The sequence below is a fragment of the Corvus hawaiiensis genome, chromosome 1, assembly GCF_020740725.1.
Source record: "Corvus hawaiiensis isolate bCorHaw1 chromosome 1, bCorHaw1.pri.cur, whole genome shotgun sequence".
In the NCBI taxonomy this organism is placed as follows: domain Eukaryota; kingdom Metazoa; phylum Chordata; class Aves; order Passeriformes; family Corvidae; genus Corvus; species Corvus hawaiiensis.
Genome location: NC_063213.1, coordinates 48,360,948 through 48,380,344, shown reverse-complemented (window position 1 = coordinate 48,380,344; position 19,397 = coordinate 48,360,948). Strand labels below are relative to the sequence as shown.

General features: G+C 39.4%; 1 protein-coding gene across 3 annotated transcripts in view; it reads right to left on the bottom strand.

Moving 5' to 3' along the window:
• Positions 1 to 19,397, bottom strand: part of RAPGEF5 (Rap guanine nucleotide exchange factor 5) — a 159,499-nt gene that overhangs the window by 29,371 nt on the left and 110,731 nt on the right. For all 3 annotated transcript variants that reach the window (XM_048303609.1, XM_048303617.1, XM_048303627.1), the window contains 5 exons: positions 7,734 to 7,812; positions 6,486 to 6,630; positions 4,554 to 4,651; positions 3,784 to 3,814; positions 2,773 to 2,851 (listed from right to left, as the gene is read on the bottom strand). In XM_048303609.1, the coding sequence (XP_048159566.1) occupies positions 2,773 to 2,851; positions 3,784 to 3,814; positions 4,554 to 4,651; positions 6,486 to 6,630; positions 7,734 to 7,812 (432 nt within the window). The remainder of the gene's footprint in view (positions 1 to 2,772; positions 2,852 to 3,783; positions 3,815 to 4,553; positions 4,652 to 6,485; positions 6,631 to 7,733; positions 7,813 to 19,397) is intronic.

Here is a 19,397-nt window from a genome sequence, read left to right as displayed (position 1 = left end):
GAGAGAGGCAAGCAAATGGAAACACAGACTCCCACAGCAGTATCTATTTAAGACTTCCTACCCTGAGGATTTGACACCGACAACCTCCTTCACTGCCTGTCTTCTCTGCAAACTCAGCTGTTGCCATCTTTTCTCCCTCAATTTTAGGTTCAGATAAATCACTGTCCTTTCAGTATATTTCATATCTGCTGCAGAAATTATTTTGAACCTCCACTTCCACCTGGAACAGGAAGCTTTGCAAGAACAGTGCTCCCAGATTTTCATCCACTCCTGATAGCTTATCTGTCTAGACATCTAAACTACTTGCATTGCCAGAGTATTTTAGCACCAGCAGAGACTGCCCAAACAGCCATACAATCAGTTCTGACAACTCATTTCCTGAATCACAAGCAGCACATATAAATGAGACTGGTTTGGGGAAATTCCCCGGGCTCACTACCTCTACTGAGGTCCATGAGTTGGTTCAGCTCTGGGAATGCTGTGGTCAGCTCAGCGATTACCTTTTTCTGCTACAAAAAGGGATGTACACTCTCTCTGCCTGCCAGAATTTTAGGTTTACATCTTTTTCTGAGTTTGCCCTAGCTAGTTCTTTGAAATACAGCTGCCACACTTAAAGCGGAAGAAACTGAGCTGCAGACTTGCATAAATATTTTTAAAATTACATTTGCTAATCAGAATTGTCACAGCTCTTGGTTTCACACTCACTTCAGTGCTTAATTAAACTTTCCATTTCCTTCTACTCTGGCACTGCTTATTATAGACAGGCTGCTACCATGCCAATACAGGACAACTTTTTCTTCTCCAGAACTGTTGTATTTTTTTTATTATCTTTACTGACAGATATATGTAGCAATAGCTCTTTGCTTGTCCTACGGATCTTCATGGCTTCGGGGCACTTTCATTAGTGAAGATTATGCCAGAAGCAGCTAAGAACTCTATCCTTTAGAATAGGGATTTTTTTTCCTGTTGTAGTAAGAAAAAATGAATATGAGAATGAAGGAGGAACTTAACATTGAGTATTGGGGAAAAATAAGTCATTTGATTTTATAATTCCCTTTTAACCGGTCTCTGCTGACAGAGGGTAAATGAGATGCTCATGGCAGAATCTCTCATCAGAATGGATACACATCATGAAAACAGACACATCCAATTGCACTTTAAATTACTAGGTAGAAAAATAAATTTTAAAAAATCTGACAGGAATATCTGGACTCCAAATGCAGAGTGACACACCTTGCTTAGAGTGAATTTGTTTGAAATGTCCTCTCTGCCATTTGCAAAGGGACAATGACAGCAATGTCAATTTTTAAATGGGCTATTGGTCTATCCTTTCTTTAACACTGAACTAAATCAACCCACAGGTCAGGTGCTCAAGCACAACCACCATAGTGACCCTCCTCCTCACACCTCTCCAACGTTCCATCGGTGGTATCCCACCTTTTGGGATGGACCATGTCATCTCTTCCAGGAGCCTGTGCTGCTCCTCTGTGAGAAGGAGGGAATGCCAGGGGGAGGAAGTGGCCATGGGCTGCAAGCTGTCCTGGTAATGATTGCAATAGAGGATAAAACACCTCTGGTCAAGTGGCATGGTGAATCTCAGTCAGACTCATCCACCACAAGCACCATCAGTCAGACAGCACTCCACCACACAGGATTAGATGTCACCCTCTGCATCTGTCTCTCCCTTCCCCAAAGTCACTTAGGCTATTTCATTTCATCATAGTTCATGGCTCCTGCTCTCAAGGAGTGAGACAAAAGCAATTTAACTCAGTCAGGACTGGCCTTGCTGAGTTCTGTCCTGGTGACTGTCCCACCCCAGTTATATGGTCTGTCCCCCCTCTCATGCCAGTCCTCTTTCCTTTCCAGTCACCCACAAGCTGTGTCCACCTTTGAAAGAAGAATGAGTGTGGGGGTTCTCATCCAGAAAGATCATTTTTAGAAGAAGCCTTGGAAACAAACCTCAAAACCCCCTACATTTGAAGCACAAAAAGAGGATTATCTATCAGCAGCACGTACTGTGCAAATCTTTCTAGTTGGCATCGAACGAGCTCAGTTTTTATTCTGTCACAAATGAGCACTAAAAATACCCTGACTTCAAGTGAACTTCTGGAGTTTTGTTCCCAGTAAGAAATGAAGATACACTGTCAAGGAGCGAGGCTGCCAGGTAGGAGGTCCTTCTGCCGTCCCCTGCTCGTGTACACAGTGTTCTCTCTGCCTCCTTCCTCGTACAGGCATTACAGGAGGGTGACAGCCTCACTACGTTACTGTATTGGTAGTAATGGAGGGAGATCGCTTTTGAAATGGCTGACATTAAAGTGAAGTGGCAGCTGCACTCCATGCAGAGATGTTTTTGAGCAGAGAAGGAACTAAGGCACATTCCCAGAGTTAGCAGATCCTGGACCATTTCATGTGACAGGCTTATTTGTTCACCTTTCACAACCAAGATATAGGTCAAGAGACCGAGAGCATGAAATGGAGCACAAGTAATGCCTGGTGGAGGGGCTGCCGGCACACCTGGGAGGCACACAGGACTGAGACAGGGGTGCTGGAGGAACCGGACAGGGCAAAAACCCCTTGAGATACCATGGCACTGTTGACCCCTGTAAGCCAGGAGGAAGGAAGGTAAACTTGCACAGCCAAATATTTCTTCTTTTGTGTCCCCAAGGTCCTATTCAAAAACTGTATGTCAGTTAAAGAATATTTACACTGAAGTCCTTGAGAAACAATTTTACAGTTTTTGAGCTTTTCCTCCACTCTTTCATTTATACTCACTTTCTTCTGTTTCATTCATGGTTCCTCTTTGCTGCAGCCAGTTCTCCTTTACACTGAACTGGTGGAAAAAGGTTTTATTCTGTGAGGGAGTGGAAAAGAAAGAAAGAAAGAAAAAAAAAGACAACAGTGATTTTTTGCATCCCTGCTGTTTACAAAGCAGTAATTCACAGAATACAGCATTCAACCCATACGTCTGGCCAAAAGGTTTCTGTATAGGAAGTACACCCACCCTTTCTTCGAGCAGTAAACTGGGAGTTGCCTTACTAAATTATGGCCAAGGTGGGGATTTTGGAGGAAGTAGGACATGCCAAGGCTAAGGAGCCTGCACAATTCAAAGTTTTCTGTAGTCATGTTCAGAGCCCACTTCTTATACATTTATTCTTACAGACATTTCCCATGTACCAATCAGCCTATTTAGCAATTTCACTACAATCTCATGTTCTGCCTTCCACATTTTTGCAGTAACATTTTAAGCTTATTACACACTTCAGCTTCAGTCCAGTAAAATTGACGAGCACAGCAATTCACCTCTGAGCAGTCTGTACGCCAACTTTCTCTGGCTCCAACTTCTCCCTCCAATTAAATAGACAGATTCATGTTCCTCTCTTTTTGTCTGTCCCTGTCACAACAAATCCGCCCTTTGCTCTGTTTACTTGACATCCATGTCAATGCCTGTGTTCAGCCTGGTTTGCCCAGCTTGCTACATCCCTCTAGCTCGGTGGGGACACACTCCAAGGCCTCTCCTGAATTTTGACATCTCAAAGCATCTTGTTAAGATGCTAATACTGTCACGGCCACTGCAGGTTAGCTCACATCCTGATATCCAGGATGAACTCAAAGGAAAAAAAAAATTCCTTAAGCAGCATTGCAGGTCACTGACATGTCCTGTCATGTTTTTGGTCACCAGTCACTTTCGGTTAAGAAGCCAAGAGAAGAGAGGGAAGTGGGCAGAGTGGGAAGAAGTGAGATGGTAAGTTATCTAGCAATCAGCAACAATGAGGTTGGCATTACCTTTCGATGAGGTGAATACTCATCTACAGTGCTGAAACAAAAAGGAAAATCTCAATTATTCTTTCCAGCCAAAGTTTAGGAAAAGGAAGTTTTAGCTATTACAAAGTTTACAACATCAGAAAGTTTTTAACACTAAATGGTCACTGCAGAAAGGCTGCAGAGGTTCTTCAGGAAACACTAAAGGCATCTGGCTCAGCCAGAGAACTTTCCTTTGACTTGTATAATCGATGTAGTGAAAATGTTGCCAGCCCATGAGCTGTTGGAGTAGGCAAACACAGCAGTCAGGGTCACCCTCAAGGGCATCGCTCCTTCCACTTCCCCAGCAGCCAAACCATGGAAACAACCTCCGTTTGTTGAAAAACATGCCAATTAAATATCTTTCATAGATGCCATAATTATTAGTAAAATAATAACTCTGAGATTACTATTCCAAGTGATTTGCTTCTCAGTACTGTGGAGGGAATGAAGGTACCATCTGAAGTCACAGATTGCAACTTCTGAGAGAATTTTTGCCAGCTTCTCCACAAACTATTGCTCTGCTTGTAAGTAATCCCAAATGAAATTGATGGAAGTGAATGCTGAATCACAAACACTGCCCAACAAACATCAGCAAATATTGAATAATCTAGCGTTAAAGAAGGGATGATTTGTAAAAATGAATATGCCACTTGTATCACTTATCACTTGACTGAATTACAGAAAGATGGCAAACAAAATAAATTACACTCTGAATAAAGGACGACTTGATCACAAATATAATCAATACTTACTGACGGCGATGCATCCCAAGTATCTTCTGAAATTCTTTCAGGTCCTTCTCAAGAACGGGATACTCATACACATCATCTAACACATTTCTGTATATAGTCTACAAAATAAAGCAGTATCTGCAAACATCTGACAACTCAAACATAAATCTAAGGCATCATATCAGTGGTCTAAGTCAATTCAGGCACTATCCTACTAAAACAAGTTTTATCATTGTATTTATGGAAAACCTGTAAGGAGAGAATGTTCCTCTTTAAATTTCCAGACTGGTAAATATTCAGCTTGCCTTTGGAGAAACACTCTTAGTACTGTCTACCAAGTGAGAGGGCAAAATGCTTGTACTATTTTGTCTATAAGCAGGAAAATTTAAAACACCATTTGTGGCTATTACATGAAATCTGGGTTAGGTCAGATTCTGAAGCATGACAACACACCGCATCATCATCACTTATCCAAAATGACAACAAAGATTAGATTAAGACTTTAAAAAAATGGCAAATATTCTACTTTACCTTTCCTCACACTTGCATGCATTTTAAACTGAGTTGATGTGTCCCACAAACTCCCACAACTCTCCCTAGTTGTAAACTAATACATAAATAAACCTTACTTCTAATTTTGGGGGAAGACATTGTCATCATTGAAATCCTAGGAAATATTTTCTCTACGCTTTTTCCGAATCTGCATGTAGAGCCTTTTCTTTCCCTTCCAAGAAGACGAGGATCATATGGCTGAGCTGAGTCACCAGATTTGCTTTAGCCCCACATTCACAGACTTCTGCACGAATGATTTTAGCCTACAACCCTGTATGTTGGTTTTTCACATATAACTACAACCATCATTAATATTATTGCTGTTTAATATTGCATACAAGCTTCCAGAAGAGGAATTGTGAGACAGTGCACAGTCACACACCACCATGGCCAGAAAGCCCTGCATCCAGACAGGTGCAACTCAGTGTGATATAACTGATGCCTGAAATGAAATCCCCCTTCCAGAACATCAACACACATCTAGTACCAAACAGCAAAAATCCTGGGGTCTCTGCTTCCATATGCAACGTGTCCTACTTAAAACCAAAACAAAACCATAAAAAAAAAAAAAAGCAATCTCAAGACTTTTTCCACATTTCATTCAATGTTTCATGCCTTTGTCTTGAGTGAGTGACTGAAGAGATAAAAGACCCTTAAGAAGATCTCCAGTCGCAAAGAGTCTCATCAGGAAAAGTGGAAGATACTGCAAAGTCTCCTAAAATACTCTCATTTTTCAACCAGCAGGGAAAAGAAATCTATTGAAAAAAAATCAGTAACCAGATAGATTTTAGGTTAGCAACAACAGCACTATTTGCAAATTTACAAGGGAATTTTAAGAGCTTTTGGAACTCCTACAGAAATATCAGAAGAACTTTGCTAACAAGTAAGGAACAAAATTTTATTTATTAAAATACATAAAGCTATGTTGTTCTCCATGTGCACCCAGCAAACACTGTGGAATAGGATTTCACTCCTCAGTCAAAGTAGCATCTCTCACAGACATCTCAAAACTCACTATGTCTATAAACCTCTGGATACTGACTGCAGACCCTATTCTGACAGATATGATCAGTGTGTCCAAGGAACCTCCACATCTTTGCAGTTTTATTTCTTACCTTCCCAACTTTTCCCATTTTCTAGAAACCACAGGAGTTCCATAAGTCTCATGTGTTAAAGGAAAGCTTTTAATGTTGACTATATTGAGAACACAGGATTTCTGTTTAAACTGACTATATCTAAGGCATTTAAAGAAGACACATGTAAATCATTTTATATTATAGATTTCATAGAGAAGAAAGTAAGTATGAAAAAATACATTTTATAGATTTTGCTGTTGGGGCTTTTTAGACACAGTATGTAATTAAACAGTGCTGAAATGCATCACAGAAACTGTTTCAATACCTTTAAAAATTGTTTTAAATGCTCATCCTCATGTAACCAGTCTTTGTACAGAGAAGTCCACTGAGACACCAAATGCAAGACTTTTCTTTTCCTGCAGGACACATCAGAGTCGTCTTCTTTCCCTTGGTGGTTCTTAGCACAATAGGTGCAGTAGGTTAAGGAACATACAATAAGATCTCGCAGAAACTTTAAAATTACTGACAAAAACTTTGCAATAATCTCATTTGCTAATGAAAGATTTTTTTCACTGCACTGCTCAGTTTTAAATGTTTTATCCTGTCTGGAGCTTTAGGAGTTTCATAACTTTCGGGAATGAAATTGTCAGTAATAGGAATAGTAATTCATCCTCTGTGCCAACAGGAGCTTTTTCCCTCACAGATCAGAGAGGTGAGTCTATAAAAGTAAAATCAATTCAAAAGGAATTATACAATGTTCAGTCATATCTTTTCTGCAGAACTGAGAATGAAGCTTTGTCCTGCACACGGATGCCAATGTGAATGTCTGTGGGAAGGAGGGCAAAGCATCATTAACAATAACACAAAAAACAGGCAAAGGAAGTCAGTTTCTTTTTGCCTGCACAAATTACATTACCTGCAGAAGTAACACTATTAAAATAAAATCTAAAAAACCCTGAAATACTATTTCTACTATTGTTCTCTGTTCATAAGGTAGAAAGACCAAATGTCACATGATACCCACTTTGTACATTATTCCTGTCCCTTCAGGGTTCTTTCTTTTATAAGGTAAAAAAAATGATGTTTTCACCACAGAAGTTAAAGACTGGAAAAAGATTTTTAAAAAAAATTTAAAAAGGAAGTTCATTTTATAGCCACAAGTTTATTCAAATATTGATCCATAGCTTATGGAAGTCATTGGAAATACATGAAAATAATTCTTTTATCTAATAATCACTTAAGACATACATCCTGTATCACATGATAAAAGGAGCAGAGACTGTAAAATTCTTTACCTTTTCTCCTTGTGTATTCTGAAATGTGTTATGCACATGTAGGTATTTGATGAATTAACGTAACCTGGGAAGGTTTTAACCCCACTTTAAATTCTACCTTGTCACAGTTATAAAGGTTTATTTATCTTTAAACAAAAACTGATACAAAATTGCATTGTTGCTATAAGTTAGGCATCTGTTTCAAATCTAGGCATGTAACTTTGATATAAGGCTCAACAATAGATAAACTACGAGTAAGTGTGTGACCCCCATGAATAAAACATTCAATAAAAGGATATTGCCTCAGAAGTGCCTGGCACAAGTCATCGGTCGTCATGAAAACTGTGTATGTGAGAAGGAAGTCATCCAGGAGAGTTTCTGCAGAGGAAGACAAAAAGAGCCCAAGGTACAATAAATTAGTAAGAGCAGGAAGAGAGTATCTACTCCTGTTACTGGGCATGGCAGGAACAGGACCCCCACCCTTAAAAAAAAGGTTGAAAGAATACAGAATACATAAACCTTTAAGTTTCAAAAAGTTAACAATGTGTTGCCACTGCAGAGATCAGCCCCTTTATTTAACGAGCACATCCTCAGCTCCCAAAGCACCAACAGGCACAAGCATGCACAAAATAATTCATAATAGTTCAGGAATCAGTAAGAAAGAGTCTTTGTAACAAACACTGCCATCCTGGTTAGCTCAGCTGCACACAAAGCAGCCTTTCCACATGTTAGCTTGTTCTGGAAATTCAGGAGATTCACATTTTAGTAATAGGACAGAAAACTAGGATTGCCATGAACTGTGATTAACATCTAGGCACAGTAGTTGAGAACTATGACATAAATATATTCAAATCTTTAGCTGGTTGGCTAGTCTTGTGGGCATCACTGTAAGTGTTGAGATGTTTTCTCTAAGGTTTGTTCAATTGTATCAATGAAGGCTTTTTTCTCCACCTGGTTTCTATCTTACAAAACCAGGCTGAAGGTACTTGCTAACAGACCATCCCTACACACTGCAGTTGTAGCACCTCAGGTTGTCACGACGAAGACCACTTTGGATCTCAGTGTAACTTTTGTTCCTCATTCCCATGTCACACTATTTTTAGGATTTTTCCAAACCTTTACTACACACATCACTGGGCTGAAAGCTCTGGGTTTGCTCTTGGATGACAGGGCTCAAGGTAATCTCATGGTGGTCTTCAAAAACCCAGTGGCAGAATGGAGATAAGAGCAAGCCAGACTTTTCCTGGAGGTGTGCTACTAAATGATACGGGGCAACCATCAGAGATGGCAACCAAAGAAAATCTGTCGAGATCAAGGTACTTATTTTTTCCTCCTGTGAGGACACCCAACCATTGTGACAGGTTACCTGCAGAATCTCCAACATCACTATATTCAGGGCTTTCCTGTGCAAAACTCTGAGCATCCTGGTCTTACTGAACCTGCTTCCAGCATGGGTTGGACCTGATGGTTTCACAGCTCCCTTCCAAATGAAATCATTATAAAACTCTTAAACAAATTTGATTACAATTTTAGTAAACTACTCATACATGATGCATAATCTAGGAGTGAATCTGTATTTGGTTCACACAACAAAATCTTTTCTTTTATGCAAACGGACAATTTTATCAGTCTTTTTAACCTCAAAATAAAAATGTTTCTGTTTGTTTTTCTGGTTCCATTTTGTTTTCCCCAAATGGTAAGATTTCCTCAAGTTTTGAGGGATTCCTGTGGACTGTATTTCTTTTAATTTCAGCAAATACTCTGTGTTCCCTTTAACAAGAAAACAACTCTGTTTTTTTCAGATAAGAACAGAAACATGGACAGAGGCTGAACAATAACAGAAATTATTCCAGTTATACGGTAGAGCAAAAGTATTTTACCAGTATAACTAGCTGGCAATAGTTAGCCCCAATTATACTAAGTTGTGATTTAAGTGGTGGATTTACAACTGCAAAGACTAAGGGCCAAACCATACCTCACATGAGAAAGACAAGGCTGAGCCCTGATTTCTGTACCCGATTTTCTCACTATTTGTTTGTGATCTGTTCCAGTCCAAGCTAGTGCTCGTGTACGAGTGTGCAACTGAGAGCATCCCAGCAGCTTTTCACAGCAAGGCTGCAATTTCACAATAATTTAGACCAATTTCCCTTACAGCTGCTTTGGACCTTATCAGTAAATTATTGATCCCACAGCTGCGGTGCATGATGGCAATGAGGATTCATCCATACATCATCCACAGACAGATGTCACACAGATAAACATGGATGGATCGCTAATGACATCCCACTCCATGAGCATGAGATTCAAAATACCTCCAGTGTCTTTCAAAAAAATTCAAGTAAGTCTATCTAGCTCAATGCATTTAACACTGCTGATCTAGAAAGAGTCCTGGTCTAAGGACACATAGGTTAAAACCCTTGCACCCAGAAGCAAAACAATTAAATTCTTTATTCTACCCAACATTGTTAAAAACGGTGGAAAATACTATCTCTGCATAAAAAGAGTATTTTGTCTCAGTAAATGGAAAGGCACGGCGAACAGCTTGTTCTCTATCTGAAAGGTCATCTATTCATTCTCTTGCACGTCTTTTGGATGGTACCATGAGGCTATTAACGTTGGAGGTTTCACAAACATTTATTTGGAAACAGCTGAGCTTGGGGTCAACAAACACATTTTAGTTCTTTATTGAACTATGTGACTGTGCAGTGATTCCTCACAAAGTGAAAGAGACATTTACAACAGATTATTTCCCTAATTTCCTGCTCTGTGTAGGGGCTATCTGAGCTTCAGCAAAACAAAGCCATGTGTGCAGAAAAGAAATTAAGTCCTAGTTGAAGCAAAAACTGCAATACTTGTCAATGAACTTCTCTAATTGTTCAAAATAGTGTGAATTTATCACAATAACTGGTGTTTAAAAACAACTTACAGGTTTATTTCTATTATATCATAATAATCTGTTTTCCAGATGTCTATCTTCAATTCTCCCAGCATCCCAAAGTGTTGGGATGGGAAGAAAGGCTGGTTTTACTATAATGTCAGTTTTTTGCTTTTTTATTTTCTTGCAAGAACTATGTTACTACTAATGCAATTCTCTCTCAAAAAAAACCAAAACAAAACACAACAAACCAAACAGTGATGGAAAGTCTGTATGTTTGTTCAGATAACTTAAAATTAGTTTTAAGCCCTCTGTGCATCTCCCTCTGTCTCCATGTCCTTCCATTCACAGTCTCTGGTTTCTAACAACCCCATCAAAATAAGGTATATCACTCAGCCCACTTAAAGTTGCACATATGTATACACAGTGATTTCTTTTATCCCCTAAATGGAGAAGAAATGCTAAAAAAAACCTTAATAAATTGTGTTTCCCACAGCTTGTGTATAGGCTAAATTTCTTCAAATTACCTCTGAACATGTTTAGAAATTTAAACCCTAGAGGAATGTTTTGAACAAAAAAAGTCTGGATTATACATGTGGTCCATTAATAGCATCACTCATCCGTTAAATTACTGTAACAAGTAAGCAATGAAAGTGCTTTTGCAAGATTAAATATCTATTACCATACATCACCTAAAGACTTTACAATAATATTCGTATTTTAAAATGCCTCAACTAGCTTGTAGGTATTTCCCTGAAGTCCTACTGTTCACTGTAACTATCTTCTGTATTTTCTTCCTAAATGCCCTGTAATTTAAACTCATTCCAGAGTGGTTTTCCATGTCATAGCAGGAACACAAAACCTGAGGGTGTACTGATACTTCAAAAATAATTTGCTCAAAACAAACCACTGCACACTTGTCAGACACTTCTGGATATTAATACGTGTCCACAAAAAATGATTTGCTAGTCTTAATCTACAAATGGAGAGAAAGGGTAACCATGGGAGGATTAATTCACAGCATATTATTCATTCTGCTACTAATGGCCACTAAGAGCAGTAAACTTGAATGAGGAAGGGCTGTAAGTGTACAAGTTGGGCTGAAAAAATATGAAAAAAGTCTTTCTGGTTTTTTTTCTGTTTAGTCACATTTGATTTAAGAGTTAAAAAAGAGCAATTCCAGTCAAATCACTAATAATTTACAGTTAACCATACCCCCACTCAGAATGGCAGTGAAATGCATACCCCTTTTAAAATTTTACTCCATGTTCCAGTTTCTGCTTAAATTCATGACAATTTTCCCTATTATTACTATAGAAAAAGTGGGTTTTTAGCATTTGTAGCAAACAGGGAGAATAAAATGCACAGTAATAGTTGGAAAAGAAAAGATATTGGAAGAAAAGTCTTGGTGCAAAAGCCTGTGATGCTATGATTTTTATTTCTCTTCTTCATGAATTTTTTATTTAATCTTTTTCTTCTAGCCATCCATCTAACTTTTCTTTGTTCCTCACAATTTTCCTTTATTTGGCTAAGCAATTATTACAAAGTCTGCAGCTAAATTGCAGCTATGGAATATTTCATTTCAAAGACAATTTCAAGCATTTTAAAGCTTCATTAAGACATGCAATGGAACCAGCATGAGTTCCATGGCCTCCTGTTCTTGCAGCTCTTTGGGGGCAGCCTTAGGCAGTAATCTCACCACACCAATTGCGTGCAAGTTCCATAGGCATAAAAATAATAAAAAAGCAGGCACAGTGCTTGTTTGTTATTAAATAATCAATTTGCACCAGCTTCTGCTGAGACAGTTTCTCCCGGGCTATGAGCCCTCTTCTTCTCCCAAGTGAAATAAACCATGGACACAGCTTTAGCAGGAACAGTTAGTACTGCTCGTCCCATTTTTCTGCAATGGACAAGTCCTTCTGCAAGACACATTCAGGGTGGCCAAGGGATAGAAAGAGAAGTATATAGACACTCTCACCCATGTGAAACATTTGCTTTCAGCTGGTTACTGAAGGACCCGGCAGTACATCTCCACGAGAAGTTACAACTGTACTGCGTGTATAGGGTGATGACAGCCAATAGCAACCATGGTGTATTTGGTGGGAAGGGGAACCTAGGGTCCCAGAGACAGTAAATATTAGGTATTTAAATAAATAAAAGAAATAAAATATCTAGATAAACAACACATCATATATTCCCACCTACTTAAAAACCAGACAGGATTCCCTGCTGCTTTCCACGTGCCCACTTACCTCTCTAACAGAAGATGCCCTTTCTCTCTGAGAAGACAACTCTACAAATACCAAGGTGATGGTACAATTATAAATGCCAGGAGGAAATAATGGGTTTCCTACATGGGTTTGCACACCAAATATGATTTTCCAGTAGTTTCTTTTCTCCTTTCTCCACCCTCTTCTCTAGGCAGGGTATCAATCACTAAGGCTTAGGACAGAAATTATTACGTATCTGTAGAGAAAAATCATCTGTGACAGATATTTAACAAATCAGGACAGGCAGTACACTTCATGGTGTTGCCATGTCAAACATCTGTACCCTCTTCTCAAACTGGAGCATTTTCTTAAACTACTGCAGGGGTACAAGGCATCAGTGGAGCAGTCTCACACTAATAACTTGTAACATAAACATTCAAAGAGACTTAATCTAAAGGAAATGCCTTTGTCAAAGGGAGTAATAGTTAAATTCATTATATTTGAGGACAGCTCTAAAATGCAAATACTAAAAAAGCTATCTCATAGAATGAGTAAAGAAGGAAAAGCAAGGGAAACATTCAAGTGTCACAGACAGCTACACATCTCTAACTACTCGCCTAGCAATATGTTCACACATTATTTACTAACATGCACGTGCACCAACCAGCATCTTTAGACCCCACAGCTAAACCAATACTGCACATACATGTACATTACAAACATGTCCAATAGCTCAGGCTGCATTTAGAATACACCTACTGCCCTACTGCTAATATTAGACACACTGTCCAGCTAAGCCAGATATAATTATTCCTAATGCCTGAGTCATTAATCCCTTTATATCCACAAGAGGAGATAACTTGATAACAAATTCCAGTTTGTCCTGGTTTTTGGATCACACTAGTACATCCTGAATAGATTTTGGTTTGCTACTTCTCAGTGGCTACCAACAAAAAAAAAAAAAAAGAAAAAATAAACAGAAGCAGAAAAATAAGCCAAACAAGTCCTCCCACTTTCGGTGACAAATTGACTTCTGAAATGACAAGAACCATTCTCTTTTTCATATCAGACTTTACAGAGCAACTTTTCAGACTCTTTTTTTTCCACTCTGTAGCATTTCTTTTTCCATGTTCTATCCTTTCCATTATATGCTTATTTAAATATTATGAAAAAAATAAAGCTATGCAAAACAAGGCAACAACAGGATTTAAAACATCCAATGCATGGAGCTTTCTTCTTATAACTGCATGGCTTACAAAAGGTAAATTCCTCAATACAGAGGAATATAAGCATCAAAACTCTATATTCCTTTCTCTGCAGATTGTATATGTCATGTACATGTCATGTACTGTTAGCTGGGAAGAGGGTACTGATAGTGAAATCTGTTAAACTGCAAAGAAAAACAAGTAATCTCCTTTTCTTTTTTGGGGGGGTTGGGGTTTTTTTTTTTAACTTATCACTATTCTAAACCCAAATCTCTTCGACTTTGCACTGTACAAATCCATTGTGAATGGCTGTGCAAGAATTACAGAAAGATTTAAGGGTTTTTCAGGCTTGTATTCCACACTAAATCGGATTATAAGAAAATATAGATAAAGCACTGGAATGCAAGTTTTTTTCCACTTTATGCAAAGTAGTGATTCAGCTTTGTCCAAGGATTTGCTGGTGGAGGCTAAACCTGTATGGAGACTGAAGGAAAACCAAACAACAACAAAAAAGAGGAAAAAAAATTGCCTGAATGAACAAGCCACTGGAATTCAGTAACTCATAGGTTAAAACTACTCTTGCCGTTGTAGTGGAAAGCCTTAGTCATGCTACAGAGCATTTGTGGTTGTCACTACGTGTGTATGAGAGAATTAAACTGAGAGAATGAAAACTCATGCACCAAACCAAAAATATAACACTCCAAACTCTCTGCTTTCCAAGCAGAAGAAATCACTAAGTGTTCTTCCTGCTCAACTTAGCTTTCAGAAATGTAACAAATAAAAAGAGGTCATAATATCTTCTTCAACCTCAGCATGTTAGAACTTTAGTATAATGCATTGGTCGTCAGCATGTAGGAACTCCAGCAGCACAAAATACAAGTGGGGGCTTCACACGCATTTTTCAAACATCAATGCAAACTGAGGGGTTTTTTGTGTGATAATGAAATCTCTTTGGTGCTTGAAGAGGGGGGATATTTTCAAGAAAGACAAAGATGAAGAGAAAAATAAATGTATTTTAGACAACATAGAATGAATTCTAAAACCCTTTAGCTATGCCATCTCCCAATTGTGACTATGGCAAAGATGGTAAGATGACCATATGGTCAGCTCCTGACATCCCCTTATGTTAATACACTTACCAGTATTAGCCAGAATTACAAATTTAATAATCATCATCAACTCTGCTCTCATGTACATTCAGTGCAGCATCCCTACCTTGCAGGACCAGACACTTTTCTCTAATGCTTTATGAGGCTCATCCCCCAGAGTGTATTTGGGGAAAAAAAGTCAACAGCTAGACCAGCCAAATCCTTTGGAATTTTTATCCTCCTGTCTGTGACTGAAAACCTGGGATCAATAACACTAATGCACCTTCTGACCTCATAGCACATGTTGGAAATAATTTTTTTAAAAGAAAATATTCACTGATGGGGTTAGCAACAACATACTGATGAGAAATAGTTAAGACTTGCATGTCTCAAAATCATCAAGAAAAGCAGCCCTGTGAGATGGGGTTACAGCTGGGCAAACAGACAGATGAGCCCTGTGCCTGAGTAAAATGGATGCTGATTACTTACTATTCCATAGGGAATAAATACTTTTTTCTATTTTAAATATTCAGTCACTTAGTTCAAATTAAACAAAATGAGGGCTACAGCAAAGCATTTTCAAGTTTTTTCAGCCTCTTAGTGCTGAAAGCATGTAGCCTTGATAAATTCTTGTCACACTTCTTCCTCCCTTCTGCAAAATGAGAAAATTGTAACACACCTCAAGGCAGACAATGCTACATGTAGGTTTTTTGTGTGGTTTAGTTCACATAATACTATGCAATGCACTGAAACCTTTCAGCAATGCAAGCACAGGTCCTGAGAATTGAGTTGTAATCAGAAAATTGCTTGTTCTGCAGAAACGGAAAAACGATTTGATGGCAGCCAACTCTTTCAAAGACAGAAGTTTCTCAGTAATCTGTAATTCCACAGCAATTTAGTAAAAATGTCAGGATGTTTCTGAGTACAAACAGTAAATGCAAATTGCTATCTGATCTAGGAAGATATTGCTCATGTCTGAGAGGCTGCTGAGAGGTCCCAGACCTCCCTTGCATTCAGGCGATGGCAACGGTGCTCAGGACCTTGAAGGATTAGCCCTTAATTCAAAATCGAATCCTCTAATAGTGCTATGCCACCATGGACACAGCACGAAGCAAAAAAATGAAAATGATGTTGAGAAAGAAAGGTCAATGAAAAAAAAGAACATTGATATATAATTTGCTGCTAATGTATTAAAACAATTATAGTAGTTATGTCACCTAACCACCGAGGCACCGAGAAATCAATGCACAAAGGAATAAAGAGCAAGACATTTATTTCTGGCATTAGGTTGGAAAACTAAAATACAGAAGGGCAAGATATTTAACTTGTACAACCACATTTTTTATTGGAGCACAAAAGTCAGAACTAGGAATCATTTCTAAGGTCATCTCCCAGAAACTTCTGGCAGTATTTTAACATCTGCAGAATGAATCAAACACATTCTGTCTGGTAAGGTCAAAGATCCTCCTAAAGTTGCATTCCAGTTGCTGCTATCACATGTATTGGAGCAGTTTCTTATTTTGTTGGAGGGACAAAAAGCCCTGAAACCACAGGCAGAGAGCAAATGTCAAACTTGTCCAGCTTTAATGAGACACTAATTTTCCCACATAGAAATCTGAAGCTCTCTTATTTTCCCCCAGGTAGGAGGGAGCCCTGGTGATTCATGTGCAGCTGTAATGGCCAGGGCTACTTGAAATTATTGGACAAATCCTCTACACCTAATACATTTTGAAGCATTAGAAATGTTGCCTACAGCAGTCACCCTAAGATGTTGATACTTTTTGTTTAAAAAGTGCCTTTGACTGCTGCATCTAAAACACTGAAGTTTTCCATGCAGTGAAACTTGACGGTATACGGAGGTATTTTAATGCACATGTGAAATGTGAAATCCTCACGCAAGCAGAAGGCAGACACTCCTTGTTCACATCAGGCATTTCCCAAAGTACTTGAGGAGAAAAACCCATCCTCTCTTTCCATCGATTGATTAAAATAAGCCAGCCAGGCCCGGATTGCCTGGAGCAGCAGGACAGAGGATAAAAGATTTAATGGTTCCCTTTCATCCTTCTGCCTGCAGACCAGCTGCCTGAGCACAGCCTGCTGTGATGTGCCCTCCTGGGTTTGCACCTCCAGCTTGCACATTGCCTGCCACTCCAGGCACTGGTGTGGCTCAGCGAAAGTTGTACGAGCAAGTACAAGGCAAGGTTCTACTTTTCTGCTTCTGTCTTGCACAGGAACTTCTTTGCATCAGTGCCATCACCCTCCTCCCCAGGCAACCAAGGAGATGCAATGTCTCCAGCTCAGACCCCTCAATGACACAAGTTCCAGGTACCACCAACAGCTGTCACTGTCTCAGCGGTGCCAGCAGGACAGGACTTTTGGTTGCCTGGTGGCAGCACAGCATGCAGCCATCCTCCAGGAACTGACACCAGTACACAAAAAGGGGCTGTATCCTCTCTCCTCTCTGCCACTGGAAGCCTGGTCCTACCAAATGGGTGCTCTAAGGTGCCTTTAGGCTGCTCGAGACTTTTGCCTGGTCCACCAGTCCAGTACATATTCCAGTATAAAGGGAAACTGAAAATAGGACATTCAGCTTTCAGAAAGTTAACACAAAGGAAGATGCACTTAATTGTCATTCTTTTAATCTTTGCTGTCCAACACTTACATGGCATTAAAGAACAACCAAGTTTCATGTTCAGCATGTCTTTGTCATTGCTGAATTGGAAAATCTACTCCTAGGAAACAGTAATCTTCAAATCTAATATCGTATATAAGCATAAAAATCATCACATCTTCAAAAAATGATTGTGAGTTCCTAATCGCCAGATCATCGAGATGCTTTAAAACAGTCTGCTTCTCAGTGACATTTCTGAGAACATGAGCCCACATTTTCTGTTTACAACCCAAAAATAACATATATATTTGGGTATATATATTTAAAAACTCTTAATCGGCATTATTTTCAAGTTGAGACTATTAGCCCCAGAAGGCTTTACTTCAAAATCCACTGTATTTGGACAACATCTAGTCCAGCAGATTATGACAACTACAGTATAGTGACCAGAATACATTCCATGCTGGTACATGACATGGATAAAGGACAGGTCAAACTACACGTGGTAGTGCCCCACCTAAAGCTCTGCAGGTCAAGCACAATGCCTAGACTTCAGTGTGCAGCGTTATCCCATCACCTGCTGCTAACTGCTTTCCTTACAACCAGAGGGACAGGTCCCTTAGGGGAACAGAAATGTACAGATCCGCACTTGTGTATTTTTAAAAGTGTTTAGCAAGAAGCTTTGATCTATTATTTTCCCCCCTACAAAGCAGCAAGGGGAAATTTCTTTGTGCTTCAGCCCAAGGAAGGAGATATAAGGAGTATCTTGTTTGCCCCTGGGAGCCAAATTATCATAAATATGCTAAGCAGGGCAAGCTCCCCAACATGTGGCACTGGAGCATGTGCAGTAAACATCACAGCATCTCTTCAGGGAAGCCTAGCACGACAAAGCCTCCACTGGCAAAACACTCCTGGCTTCTGTTGATTTGACAGAATTGCCTATAAAGGGAACGATGGCATTTTCATCTGAGCAAGAACTGTTTGATTTGGTCCAAATCTCTGTACAAGATGGGAATAGCATGCACTAGACTAATGAACAGACCACACATTTCTTCCAGCACACGAAAGGTCAAGTGGTGGGATATTTTTGGTGTATTGGGTCGCACACACTAGGTTAGGGTCTTGCATACACAGCTGTGGCCCACTGTCACGTAACCTCAAAAGCAGAGACTCACTTAACATCTTCTGACATATGGAGGCAAAAGGCCCAGCCAGGGTGCTGCATGGCTGTGATGTGTTACAGGCTCTGCTGGGGAGGGAGGAATATATCTGGCAAACCCCAGAGGAGACCCAGACAGACATTGGCATACTGCAATGTCACAGCTGCACTGGAGGATGCCACTTCCAGCATTCTGCCCAGGGTGTACAATAGTTCAGGCTGATGGGCAAACAGTTCTCAGACCCCTCCAAAATAACCTATGCAATGTCTAACAACACACCTGCAATGCGGCAGAGGCAGATGGCACAAGGAACACGACATCCAAGAGAACCCAAAAACCAAACAGGGCCATAGCTGCATCTTACATTTCCACACCTGTCTTCCTCCCCACTCCCCAGGGCAGTGAAGCACAGCTTCACAGTATAAAACCAGAACAATGAGCACCAGAACATTCATCAGGCAGCTGCATTTTGCTTCCCCATGTGGTGAATGGGTTCCAAAAAAATCTGATGAGTTTCATGATGGTGGTGTTAAAATACATTGTTACACTAATTGTAGACTTATTTATAAGATATAGGTCCTTAAATTATGACCTGAAATTGTACTTGCTACACTGAGACGCCCAAATCATTCCAGTGACAGGTTAACATGTAATTAAAGACAGCTTTTCTCCTTACTATTATTACAACTTAATGGAAGACAGCAATAAAAAAATGCCTTGCACATAGTCTGCATATGTATTAAGAACATCTAAAAACTTCAAACTATTGTGTTTGTCAGTACAACCCTGTGCTGACAGCTGAATAAAAGAAATC